Source organism: Mercurialis annua, linkage group LG6 (genome assembly GCF_937616625.2).
Source record: "Mercurialis annua linkage group LG6, ddMerAnnu1.2, whole genome shotgun sequence".
Lineage (NCBI taxonomy): Eukaryota > Viridiplantae > Streptophyta > Magnoliopsida > Malpighiales > Euphorbiaceae > Mercurialis > Mercurialis annua.
Genome location: NC_065575.1, coordinates 33,020,072 through 33,034,331, shown reverse-complemented (window position 1 = coordinate 33,034,331; position 14,260 = coordinate 33,020,072). Strand labels below are relative to the sequence as shown.

The 14,260-nt window shown below is 35.0% G+C and overlaps 1 protein-coding gene across 1 annotated transcript; it reads right to left on the bottom strand.

The window, feature by feature from the left end:
* Window positions 1-617: 617 nt before the first annotated feature.
* On the bottom strand, window positions 618-12,313 carry LOC126686592 (phospholipid-transporting ATPase 3). Its single transcript, XM_050380721.2, has 27 exons — window positions 11,969-12,313; window positions 10,333-10,398; window positions 10,118-10,179; window positions 9,329-9,410; window positions 9,014-9,124; window positions 7,891-7,968; window positions 7,689-7,785; window positions 7,166-7,272; window positions 6,860-6,925; window positions 6,470-6,591; window positions 6,284-6,368; window positions 6,097-6,174; window positions 5,891-6,007; window positions 5,650-5,799; window positions 5,430-5,534; window positions 4,993-5,135; window positions 4,759-4,860; window positions 4,613-4,676; window positions 4,302-4,514; window positions 3,551-3,716; window positions 3,355-3,434; window positions 3,007-3,246; window positions 2,404-2,625; window positions 2,160-2,327; window positions 1,653-1,997; window positions 1,446-1,552; window positions 618-1,155 (listed from the first exon to the last, which is right to left on the bottom strand). Exons 1-27 carry the CDS (start codon window positions 12,149-12,151, stop codon window positions 858-860), a joined length of 3,657 nt encoding a protein of 1,218 aa, XP_050236678.1. The 5' UTR covers window positions 12,152-12,313; the 3' UTR covers window positions 618-857.
* Window positions 12,314-14,260: the final 1,947 nt, after the last annotated feature.

Below are 14,260 nucleotides of genomic sequence, written 5' to 3'. Positions count from 1 at the left end.
AAATATATTATACATATACACATAAATAGTACATAAAATAATATGTGAGTGTGTATATATATACACACATAAATTTATTTATTTATTTATATTTTTAAAAATATGAGAAAATGAACCAGTGACACATTTCAGATACATAACAGATACATAGCTGATACATAACTGATACAAGTTTAAATTATTTCGACATGCTGAGATTCGCTGACACGTGATGACGCGTCACTGACGCGCGTGTCAGACGCGATTCTGACGCATGTCAGACGCGTTTTTGACCAGTTATGACACGTTTTTGACCTTTTTTTTGCTTTTTGTGTGTGCCATGTGTCTCCTATTTATTGGTTTGATTAGAATATGTAAACTTTTATCTTTTTTTGGTATCAATGTAAATTATTAGGTTGGTGTGTATTTTTGTTATTTTCTATTTAAATAATAATATTTTTGTGGTTTTCTCTTTTGTTTATAACCATACACTTGTCCCACAAGGACAAGAGGTTAAACAATTATAAAAATAATAATTTCAGAAGTTAAATAGGTGAATTTTACAAGTTGAAGTATCAAATAAGTTAAACTGAAGACAAAGGGTTAAATGAGTACAAATTCAAAGGTTAAAAGATATATTAAGCCAAAATAATAGTTATTTTAAGAATTAACCAGCAAAATTCCGAATTTAGTAGAATTGTATCAATTACCTGTACATCCTTACAGCCTAGGGATTGCTATTCCTTCTAAAAACCAAGTTGAAGGTAAAGCAAAATTAAATGGAGAGCTAATCTAACATCTAAACTCTACAAATTTTTCTAGTATTGACCAATGATATTGAGACCAAAACTTAATTTGTACAATGATAATTATGGGAGTTAATTCTTTTTAGGCTGTGACCTCATGCTGGCTCTCCGTGCAACATCCCAAGCCTTCTGTGGAGCATAAATACCAAGCTGTGCAGCAAAAAATGACTCGTACCCAGGTGAATCAAAAGCAAACCCCGTGTGTTTAGATATTTCTCGTGGGAGTCGAGCTATTGCGTAGCTCCTTTCTTCTTGAGGTGTAAGCCTATTCTCAATCTCCAGAAATCCTGCTCTACTGTTGTCATCAGGTTCATACAAGTGTATCTCCTGAATAATCTGATAATCATATGGGAAGAACCATCTTTGAACCCTGTAACCATACATACAATTAATACTAGTCTCTTGACACATCAAAGTTGAGCATCAAAAATATTAAAAAAAAGCTCCAAAATCAAAGGATTCCCGGAATACTTAAATTCAGAAGCATCCAATATGACCCGCGTAACTAACAAAGTGGTTTGTTTCATGACACGACCCATGCTTTGTTGGTAAGTGGTAACATATGAAATCATATGCTAATAGGGCATCCAACTCCAAAAGAACGACGAAAAAACCACAGGCTTATCAGAGATGCTACAAATTAGGATTTCAAAACCTTACCCTTGGTATATGAAGTCTCCAAGAAGTGCAACGACGGGAACAAGAAGAAGTGCAAGGTAGAAATAGAATGTACTCATCAAAATATAAATGACGAAAAATACATTCTCCTGAAGTGAATAGAAGAATGAGAAAGTTAGTCAAGTAGAAGATTACTGACTGGTCTTGCTTGATATTTAAAATAAATAAATGAGAAGGATAAGGACTTACCCTAAATATTGAATATACAAAAATGAAAAAAAACCAAGCTAGAATGCTTCCTCCGACACTGATATAATGCCACCTTGTAATCGAGTTGCATATCATAAGAAGACGCAAGTTGACTGTGACAACAACACAAGTGAAGGCCATTGTGCTGACATCCCATAGTCCAAATATCCGGCCTGATGAATTTTTACCACCCTTACTGGAAGTGGTCGCAAAGTGATAAAAGATTAGAGACTGGTATACAGAAAAGCAAGCCCATGTCACCACAACTCTCCACTTGAAAAAGACATTTCTTATACCCTCTTTATACAGTTCAGGGTATTTCTTTGAAAGGGATGCACTGACATCCTGCCACACAAAAAATTACATCAGTCATTCTGTTTGGTGAATGGAAAAGAAAAGCAACAGCAAATCCGATCTATGCACATTACCAAAGGCAACATTTCAAACTAATTATGTTTCAAAAGCTGTAAAAAACTTGGTAAAACAAAGTTGTAAGGGATGGAGCACCTTGTCAAAAAGCCCAACAATGATCACCGGAAGTGCCGTAAATATGACATTGTACAGCGACTGGAACCAATCATCATAGAATCTTTGGCCAGAAAAGCCAGTATGGAAGGTGAACCAAAATTGAGTCAGCGTAAATGTGAGATTCTTGTAAAAGAAATATGTGATGACCTGCAATACATAGCTATCATGAATGCTCACCAAAAATAGATACCCAAGCAAAATTTAAAGCTGCACAAAGTCAAACCTTGCATATCCTAAAATATGACCACCGGCCATGCACAAGAAGTAAATCAGCAAGAAAACGAAACTGGGCAATTGCAAAATCACTAGCCATAACCGCTTGCATTCCTTCCATTCCACTTATTCCAACACCAATATGAGCAGCTTGAATCATGCTAACATCATTGGCACCATCTCCAATGCTAAGTGTAATTTTACGTGCACCTTTTTTGACCAAAGTAGTCACCTGCAAAAAAAAAATGAAACTTCTCAAGTCAAATAGCCCTTCCAAAATTTGAGAGTAAAATAGAAATTTAATTACTCAAGAAATGGCTGGCAGTCTCTAACTGAAGAATGTAGAGTCTAAGTAGCATTTTAAAAGTCAAAAACCGAAACCGGGGTTTAAACCTTTGGACAATTCTATAGGCCACTGGCAGTTCGTTTATTATTACTTCGCCATACGAGTACAGAAATTTCTAACTATCAGCTCTCTTTAATAGCAGAAGACATTATAGCAATTAGCAGCTTGTGCAGGTACAACATTATAGGAAGTGGGACAATATAGAAAAAATTTATGCCCATGTTATGCAAAGAGGTCAATTAAATAGAACATCCATGAATTAATCACCTGTGCTTTCTGCAAAGGAGAAACGCGGCAGCAGACAACTGAACTACAATTCAAGCTCAAATTCAGCAGCATTACTCGTAAAGTGGGGTCCAATGCATACATCAAGCACTTTCCGTCGATAACAAGAGCTAATTTTGGCCCAGTCACAGTGTTTAAAGAGTGTTGTGCTTCCTCAAGACACTTCTTCAACTCTTTTTTCACTTCTTCTTTCATAAAGCGGGCAATTTCCACTTGATCACCCTGGCAAGAGATTTTTAGATCACATCATTGATAGACAATTTAAAGTACAATGTCACAAATTCTCCATTAAATACATATGATAATTAAGGAGTCCAGAGTGTTGCTTACACTGCTTTCAACTTCTCTGATTGCATCAGTTTCTGAGCTTATGATGAATTGTTTCATATCGTTGTTGATTAAGTTGCAAGCTGAAGCAAAAACAGCCAAATGGAACACTTAAGAATCTGATGATGTTTAATATGAAAAAGTACTTCAAGTCTCATGACAAAAAAATAGAGGTTTAGGCTAACATTAAGTGACTCACCATAAGCTATATTAATTGCTGTTTCTATCTTGTCCCCTGTTAGAACCCAAATCTTGATTCCAGCTCTAGCAAGAGTCTCAATACAATCTGGAACTCCTTCTTGAAGTTTGTCTTCTATAGCAGTGCTCCCAATCAAAATAAGTTCCTTCTCTATAAGTTCTGCAACCTGCAAGGATGTTTCAGAGTTTGTATGAGATGATCAATTTTACATCATAATAAAAGCAAAAGAAAGTTAAAGCATTCAATAATAGCAGAAAGTAATTTTTCTAGATTCTATCATTCAATAATCTCTTACAACACTGTGATAGCAAAATCATAGCAGTTTCACTATACAAGCTGTTATAACGTCTAAGGTTAACAAGTTCTAAATACGTTACAAGAATTGCATAACAAAAGTAACCAACTACACACACCAGTCCCCATTACTCAAAAAGTACCACCTGATTAACTGGACACAGAAAAAAATGCTGTGAGGATAAAAATTCACACGAAAAAAGCAACAATAAATGGCTTGCAGAAAAAGAAAAAGAACAAACCAACAACCCGTGCAACATAGCTTGAAATTTTTCACAAAAAAACATGCTTCTAGATAAACAAGAGCTCAGGTGCTCAACATAACATAACTGAAGTTAAAGCTTAAAAGCATATCCTTGACAATTTCCAGCAGTGCATTTTCAAAGAGATGAAATCTTTAAAATAAATCTTAATGAACAGGGGAAAACAAATAAATTGTCAAAACAGTCGGATATACCTCATCCAACTTCTTTTCACGATCTCTAAGAGAAGATTTAGCTTGAATAAACTTCTCATTCCAGCTTTCATATACTTCAGGGCTTAAATCTCTATAGGCAAGGCAGAGGGTGCGTAATCCAGAAGAACCAAATTGTCCCAAGTGTTCCCTAGTAACTTTTACTAAACCATCGTTTCCATCAGCCAATCTCTCAAAAATTACAGTATCAGCACCCTATAAATACAATATCCATCTAGGTATCACTTTGCGCGCCAGCATTGACGATAGCAATTATCATCTCAAAAAAAAAGGAAGCATCCCAAATATAGTACCTTGCAGTATAACGTGAGTCTGCCATCAGGATATCTACAAACAACAGACTGGCGTTTTCGCGTGCTACAGGAACAGTGCATACAACAACTGATATTAGTCCTTTTAACCATGATATCATAAATTAAATATCTGAACAAGTAACCACCTGTTGAACTCAAGAACATTCAAAATTTCATAAGACACGTCCTGAACTTTACCCATCTTCTCCGCATGAGATTCACGAACATATATAGTTGTAGGTGTGCGCCTGAGAAATATTTCCTCATATTAGTTGGTCTTCAAAGTTTTCCACATGAGCATTAGAAACAGACCAACTCAAGAAACAATAAGTTTGCAGCAACTGAAAAAATAATGAGTTATCTAACAGTAAGTTCTAAACCTGTAGAAGAAAAAACCAAAATTCTTTGCTGCAGCGACCAAAGCAGCCTCATCCGGTGATGCAGCCTGATATGTAATTTTCTCAGGGGATTCCTCACCTTCAGGAAGAACCGTATGACAAATTGCAAGGCATCTGAAAAATTCCTACACAAAAAAAAAAACTACAACTTGAAACAGTGTTTAGTGGACTTAAATGTCGGAACACATCCATAAATAAGGACTCCAAAAAAAACTAGCATAAATAAAGATATTTGTGAAAAGTTGCCCAGATTATGTGGGACACAAGGAAAACGAATCTCCTGCTTTTACATAGATACAAAAAGATCCACCAAACAGTACTTAACATGGCAGACATTAAAAACAAACAAGTAGTTCTGAAAAGAATTAGATTTAATATAAGACCGTGTAAAAGCGTCTGCCGAAAAGAAAAAAAAACACCTTGCATGTGTCAGGATTAGGTTCATTCCTCCAAGCTCCACCCATAAGCCTAGGATCATCAAAATTGAACCCCTTCTCATGTATTGCACCAACTGATTTGTTACTCTACAAGAAATTCAACATCAGTCAAATGATATTGAGCAAAAAAATTAATAAATGAACTGCTGCAAATAAAAAAGTCATTCAAACAATGTTTTCTTAAAATGAAAGCAACATATACTTCTTGAATTGTCATGCCACTCCGTTGTGCTCCACCACGTTCTATTTCAGTAATACCAGAGCCATAAACTTCTCCTCCAATTGAACACTTGAAAAACTCCATTAAATTTCTCGTTAAAGTACCAGTTTTATCGGAGAAAACATATTCCACCTGACAAGCCGCAACATAAACAATACTGAATTCGCGATAGCAAAAAGAAACATGAGCACTATTTCACACAGTGATCATAGCACCAATTTACCTGTCCAAGTTCCTCATTTAAATTGGAAGTCCTAGCCAATGCAGCAGTATTGGTTTCAGCATGATACATATGTAGGTCTTTGTTGATAAATTGGGTGCATTGAATAAATTTGATCATCTACAAGAGGTTTCGAATACCATTAGAAACAGAACTCATCCGTCACACAAAAGCTGAGGAAGATACAGCCACCAACATAGCTAGCCTACCTCAATAGAAACATACAAAGAGATGGGAATTATTGTCGAGTATAATGTAATGAGTGTAAACAAAGTCAAAGCAGCAACCTGAAAAATCAAAAGAGAGCAATAAAAACAAATATTAACAAAAAGAAGCTTTTAACTGTAGAAGAATGTATCTTTGGAGAAATAAAAGAACTTCAGAAGAATGTAGTACCCCAAATCTGTTGCTAGGGTTATACTCTGTCGGTGCACTTTCATCAAGACCAAGGTAGTAATACTTACGGTTTATGAATATACCGCTGAAGAATTCAATGCAATAGAAAATAATTGTTAAATAGAACAATAAAACAAAAAGATAACAGAAAAAAATGATGAATATTCAGACTAGTCAATCTCCCACCTGGCTATTGCTCCAATCAGGCACATCATGAAAAGAGATCCAAAAAGGGCAAGAATAAGTTTATCAAGTTTCCTCTCCAGTGTACTCCTCTTCGAAGGAACATTCATGGAGTTCATCATAACCTGCAAATAAATTAAGCTGTTCCATAAAGCAAAATCTACCTGCAATAGTAGCCTTCTGAAGAAAAAGATCATATCACTAGAAGTCTTTGTACATTACTAAGCTCCATCAGCAATAAAAATTAATGGATGAAAATCCAAATATAAGTTTTCATATAGATTTGCAGCAACAACGGAAAGTGACAGAACGCAATGCAAGCCAAATACATTTTATAGGTAAGCAAATAAGGACATAGGCAATTAAATTACACTAGGATCTACAATAACGAACCTTTGATTCTTGACCTGTAAATATAACAGCCCCAACGATATATACTGTGTTCCTGAGACTGCACCCCTAAGAATACATAATGCAAAAGTCAGTGAGAAAACCAAAGAATAACAAGCAAATATCATAAAATAGACAAATAAAATTCAAACAGCTTTTCACATTTTACTAATTTTTGGACCAAGGGAATGAAGTTTATTCTGAGATCAAGAAGCATTCAGTTCCTACATTCTAGTTGGCATCCTAGTAAATGATTAAAGAAGGATAAATAACATCAATTTATGATCCTATTGAAATATCAGAGCATACTCTTAAAAGAAGTTGGTTTGGACTGAGAGGTAATGTCTGCTTTTGGATAATAAGATTGCCGGTGAAAGTGTAAAGCGAATTGTTTGGTTGTTCACATTGTACTTCACCTGCACTAATAAAAAGGAGTTACTGCAAGGTGACAGAAGAAGTGAAGAATAAAGGTAATAAGGTTTTGCATGAAGGGAAACATAATACTAAAAAAAACTGTACAAATACACAACTACAGTATTGCAATAAATTCAATAAGCATAAGTTCGTCAACCAGTGCATTGCTCTCTATGAGCAACGATTGGAAAAAGCACTCAATCCAGTCATAAAATTATTCTGGCTGTACTTGTGTAACTATTATTTCAATTACAAACAAATTATACTACTCCCTTGTAATGGTCAAATGAGGTTTTGAACAAAAGAAACAAAAGAGAAGAATAAAATCACAGTAGCTGAACATAACGAAAAAAAGCTTAAGACTACCAAGGTTGTTACCGAAAATAATCAACATCACAACAAAGATTTAGCTAAGGACCTTTAAATTCAGCAGCTTTTTCAGGGGTCAAGTAATCCCACGTCCTTTCCAATGCCTTTCTAATCTTCAAATTTGTTTCCCCATCCAAATTTGCCGTCTGCCAAAAGACAAATACAGATGGATACCATACAAGTCACCCGTGGTTCACCGTCAAGCTTTCAAATAGTATAATAATTTTACACAGAGTAAGCAGAAAAAGAACCTCAATATAACAGACACCGTCCTGGTTTGTAGAAGCTAGGAAAAGCAGATCGGCGGGAAAGAACCCATCCTGCTTAATCTATAGCCCACAAAAACAATTTTAATGGAATGCAAAAGATTTTTAAGGAAATCACAAAAGATGATGACAAACACTAGCAAACATAGTTGTAACACAGCAAAATTCAAAACGATAACTGCACAAATAACAATGATCAGGTTCAATTCAAGATCAAAACCTATAAAATAAGTTGCTTTTATCTCCTGCATATGGCAGCTGAAGCTGGCCGACCTTTGACCAAAAGCGGGTGATCCACATATCCCCCTCATGATATTAGAATCAAAGGTTCTACAATACTGTCATTACTATGATTATAGCTACTGCTATTATGCTAGCCAGCAACAAAGTCTTCGAGGAATCATAGACTTGAATGTTTGGTATCAGTTTCTTTTCAATTATTTTGGTTTTCTATCTTCAAAATACAAGATAAATTATTAAACTTTTTATTTATTAAATTGCCATTTTATTTATTGAATAGAAGAGCAGATTTGCAAAACTCAGAAAACCCACAAAAGTGGGTTTCTTGATTTTCTCAGCTCTACTATCAAAGGTAAACAGCTAAAAACCAAAAACGAAAAAACAGAAAACAAAATGATAGACAACAGATATTACCAAATATTTTCAAGCTCCTGAAAAATTACCCAAAAATCATTGAAGGACATAAATGTTATTGTATTATAGTAAAAAAAAAAAGTTAGTAACTGAGGTTGACCTAATGCATGTTAATTGCTGATGCGGACCATAATGGGGCTTGATAGGTGATATGGGCTAACCAGTAGTCACTCGTCACAATGTTCATATGTACATTGCATCTAGAGGTAACCATCAAAATCCTTACCAAAGTTAAACATTATCCTAAAACACACTATTGCATTTGAGATGGTAATACAGTTGGACTAAAGGGGAACTCTCCGATATAAAAGTGTGGATCATGAAAGATAATGAGATCTAACACATGTATGAAGGCAAATTAAATTAATTCAATTTCTTTCATAGATCTTTTCTTTTTTTTAGAGATCTTTCATTGATCTTTAGGAGGAATAAAATAACGGAAAAAAAAAATTACCCTAACAATGTCTCCAACTTGCAACTTCTTCCATGGAATAGTCTCCCACTTTTGATCTTGCAACACTTCTACAGGACTGTTGTTAATCACCATATCATTCTGAAAACGCTTCTGTAGTGCATAATTGACAAAGACAGAGCAAAGAAAAGAAAAGTAAAAGCCACTTTCCACAACTACACATGATAAATCACAGGCTCAAGCAACCCATTCCACCCTCTCAGTTGCTGAGGGCATACCAGAGTAGATTAAAGCAGAATAGTCTGATTCCACAAGAAAAAATGAACATATAAAAATACTATACAGAATAGTACTCACCCAGTCCTCAAATGCCTCCTTAATAAGAGAGACCAAAAGTACCATGCTCAATGGGACCACATTTGTCACAGGATTGACAGGACTGCATCATTAGAAACACTCTTTATATTATTTGCATAGTTAAAAAAGCTAAAGTTGGTTAAACCTGATACACAATCTTTCATCCGTTACTTGAATCAAAATCACTAGGACAATTCGATTAGTACAAAAGTGCACATAAAAAGAAAAAATCTTCAAGCAGAATGACCATGCAAATGAACAGAAGCCAACAAGTGCAAACAAAAACGCACATAATATGTATACATCAGTATTACATAATGCGCATAGAAACCCCAAGAGAAGAAACTTGAAAAAGTAAAACAATCTCAAGAATAATGTTACTGGATGTATAAAATCCAAACAAAGAATAAATGCATCACCATTATTACAAATAATAATCAAATATTTTATGTAAATCCCACAGAGCTTATGAAAATATAATGCATACACACAAAAAACCTTACATCATAAAACAGTAAAAATAGGAAATATAAGGACAAGGAGTCGGAGCATAAAACTACAGGAATTATCCAGGAATTCTCCTGAAAGTACTTTAATTATTTAATTCTATGATCTTTATAAAAGTGCTCAGAATTTTTCACAAATTACACGACAACAATAATGCCAGATTTTTCTTCCAAAAAAAAAATATTAGAAAATGTAAATATGTTTATAAGCAATACATATCCGTGTAGCAACTAGAGAGTAGGCTAGTGATTTTCGCACAAAAAGAAAAGGAAATTGGTATACCTGATTGGTGTCATTGATAAGATAGATATCAAGAGAAAGTAGCAATTGGCTACCCGCCTGAACTGTTCAGTACAAAAAAAATCTCAGGAAAATAAGTCATCTATAAGAAAGAGGCTCAAGCTTCTCGTTCACAGTGCCACTCATTGCATAAACTAACTTATAAGGCTCAAACATACCTGACAGTATAACCAATAAATTGATAGGTATTATTTTACCTGTTCAAACAGTCCCTTTGGTAGAAAGGTTAAGAAATTGTACTTCGTAGTTGATATAGAATTCCCCTGAAACAATTGATCCCCACTAATTATGGCATAACTTATATAAGAAAATTAACAGAAATATTCTTGAAGTGAAATAAATATTATGACATTAAATTTATTCTAAATAAAATTATTACTTCCAAGTGCAGGAAGAAAACAAGGTCAAGAGTAGTCCACAGCAATGATGTAGTTGTAGGAACCAAATCTAGCATTTTGCATCACTTTTGCTCTCAGTTTTCAGCATCTAGAATGCAACTCCTTTTCAGAGTTTGAGGGTCTAAGATCTAAGCATTGGCACATTTTACTCCAATTTTTCTACAAAGTACAACCCTTACATGTTTTGACAGCAGAATACCCTTTTGAGAAAACAAATATATGTATTTTGCCTTTGTATCCTAAGAAGGTTATATGTATTACATAAGCCTATCTTTGTATCCTAAGAAGGTCATATTTTAGACGACTATATCACAGCTACCTGTCTTGTCATGCTGGAGTGGAAACTAGCATTAACTCATGTCAGTGAGCTGGTATTCCTTGTGCAACCAATACACATCAAGAAGATTCAACTTACCAAGAAAATATACCTTAAATGTACTATTTGGAGCCTTAAAAAGAAACAGTTACAGGACATGATGGGCTTGTAATCCAAAACACTTCTCTTCATTTTAGGACAGATAGATGAGACACAACACAAGACATAAGCACAAACTAGGCCACAAGTGCTATGAACAAGCATAAGCAAAGCACTTCAAACTGAACAGCCATCTCAAACATAGCATCTATATACTTTAACAAGGTAATATTTCAAAGGCAATAAAAACTTTCGTGAAAAAAATCATCTGATCAAGAAAGCTACTAGCAATACTGCTCTCTAGTTTAAACAATAAACCTAACCAATTTAAAACTCATCGTTTTTAAATTTTTTCTACCATGCTTGTTGCATTTTCCCAAAGATACTCAAAATCTTGAAGATTAACAACACATCAAGTTCAATGTATTCCTAATCACTTGGAAACCAAAGCTGATTACAGGTAGACTAGTCGATGCATAGGTTTCCCCTAGTACGGAATACTACAAGTTACTCGTGTAAAATCATGTCAAGAGCAAATGCATTTGTTCCTTAGTAACCCATATCCTCATCTTCTATATTACATATAAAATAAGTTAATCCTAAAATCACTATCACGAGAATTATCAAAATCATTTAAAAAATAACAATCTTCCAAGAAATTGCAAACAATAACTGCAGCTAATCATCAAATTAAATTCGTCTCTTTAACGCACAGCTGTGTTACTTCTATGATTAAGTAACAACTCTATTATATAGCTACAAAATTTGGCTCAAACTGACAATCTTCACTCTCTATTACGTAATTTGACTAATCACAACGAAAATTCAGCGCTAAACTCGACATAACTCGCTGTAACTCAAACAAAATTTCACTCCAAAAATCTTGGATAACAAAATAAGATCAACACTTAATTATACTCTAAAATCAAGTAAAACATTTCTCTCCACATTTTCATATGCAAACAAGAAAACAAACAAGTAAATGAAGACAATATAGACATAAATTTGTGAAGTGCGAACCTTGAATCGGACGGGGAAATTAGCCTCGCGGTCATTACAATAGATAGTACGGTGACCAGGTGCCTGAGGCTGCACTCGACCGAGTCGAACCGTCCGAGATGATGTAGAACTCGTTTCTCTTCCTAATCTCGATCTCGAAGTCCTTACCCTCTCCCATCCACCTCCACCTCCACCTCCGCTCATCTTCTCCCAACCAAAACCGATCCGAACACAAACCAAACCGAAACAGAAATGAAATTAATACCAGTATATTCCGATTTGGTTCGATTCCAATTCGCTGGTGTGTCGCCTTCGATAAGCTTTTTAAAATGAAGCTTCGTTATTACAAACGATGAGACAGAAAAAGAAACAAAAAAAATTAATTCAATTTACCTTTTATGATTTTTTTTATTTTATTTTTTTTGCAGTTATGTCATTTCCGAGTCGAATCGAGCCGCGTTACATAATAAATTAGCTATAAATTATGGGTTTTGCTATTCGCCGCCCCCTTTTACTTAGCACCGCACAGGCGAAAGACATTTTTACCCCTTTAGCAAAATTTCAAAAAAAAAAGTTCTCTCAACTCATTCGAACACACTCGAACAACTACGTAAAAAGTCGAGTAAAATGACGGATAACGAGTATAATTCGTCGGGAAACGAGTACCGATAGTCGGAAACAATATGTTCCGGCTTTTTCGAGATAAAAAATAATTTTTAATTTTTTTTTTCTGTTTTTCCGGCGTCCCCTCCGCCTGAAAAGGGGACGTCTGGCGTCCCCTCCAGAGGAGAGGACGCCGGAAAGCGGCGTCCCCTCCTCTGGAGAGGACGTGGATTTCCCACGTCGTCTCCTGAAGAGGGGACGAACGACGTCTTCTCTTCAGGAAAGGACGTGGGAAATCCACGTCCTCTCCAGAGGAGGGGACGTGGATTTCCCACGTCTTCTCCTGAGGAGGGGACGAACGACGTCCCCTCTTCAGGAGAGGACGTGGGAAATCCACGTCCTCTCCAGAGGAGGGGACGCCGCTTTCCGGCGTCCACTCCTCTGGAGGGGACGTGAAATGTAAACGTCCCTCCTTAAAAAAATTTAAAAAAATTATTTATTTCGAGTTTTTTTAAAAAAAAATATTTATCGGGGGTTGTTTCCGAACGTCGATACTCGTTATCCGATGAATTGTACTCGTTGTTCGTCATTTTAATCGATTTTTACGTATTTGTTTGAATGTATTCGAATGAGTTGAGAGAACTTTTTTTTCAAAATTTTGCTAAAAGGGTAAAAATGTCTTTTGCCTGTGCGGTGGTAAGTAAAACCGGGCGGTGTTTAGCAATCCAGTAAATTATTTAGTTAAGTTTTTTCCTTCGACGCTCACTCTATTGGCGCGTTGGCTTTGGTTCTTTTTAAGTAGGTATTAACGTGGGTCCCGCAAGGGTTACAGGGATTGGGTTATTTAGTGATACGCGCATGTTTGGAGCGTGAAGATGTGCAAGATCGTGCAAGTGAGGAAGTGGAAGGAATGGTGAATGAAAGGTTGACGGAGTCGTGTCTTGTCGTCGCTATTTCATTGTATTAAGGCTGGGGAAATTAGGATTTTACGTGCGAGTTTAATTGATAAAAATGAGGCCTTGATTTAAGGGTCTATTTTGTCAAATATCTTAGGATTTCTTTGAAACAAATACAATATCTTTTTGAAATTATGTGGTATTGATTGGTAATTTCAAATTTTTAGTTTGATATAAATAAGTAGACTAATATAATTTCAGGAGTTGAATTTTTTTTTTAATTCATCAAATTTCATTAAATCGAATCTGAAACGGTTATATTCGTAAGAAATTTAAAACAATTAAAAATTAAATCTGATGTCCTGACATACCTAACATGGAATAAACTATTACACTAACATGTGTTGTCTAATTTGCAAATCTATTTCTAAAAATAAAAACTAAATTATCAACTTGCCACGACTCGAAATTTCGAGCCGAGGCCGGTATTAGGAAATGGGAGTGTTAGTTCTGAAACTCGTAACAAATCTAAAACCACTATGAATTTTTCGCAATTTAAAATCATATATTATATATAATCTGTTTTCAAAAGAAATACAATTGAACCTTTTCTTTTTATTTAACGTAAACATTTTCCTGAAAAATCAGTACTATAATTATTAAAACAAGGGAGTATCTCAATTGTGTCATCACACAACTCGCTCTATTTAAAACACAATACTGAAACCTTTTATAATAATATAAATCAGTATAAAATATATGATAATGGTAAAAAGTTTATCTTTTATAAAATGACACGGCTTTTCAAGCATAT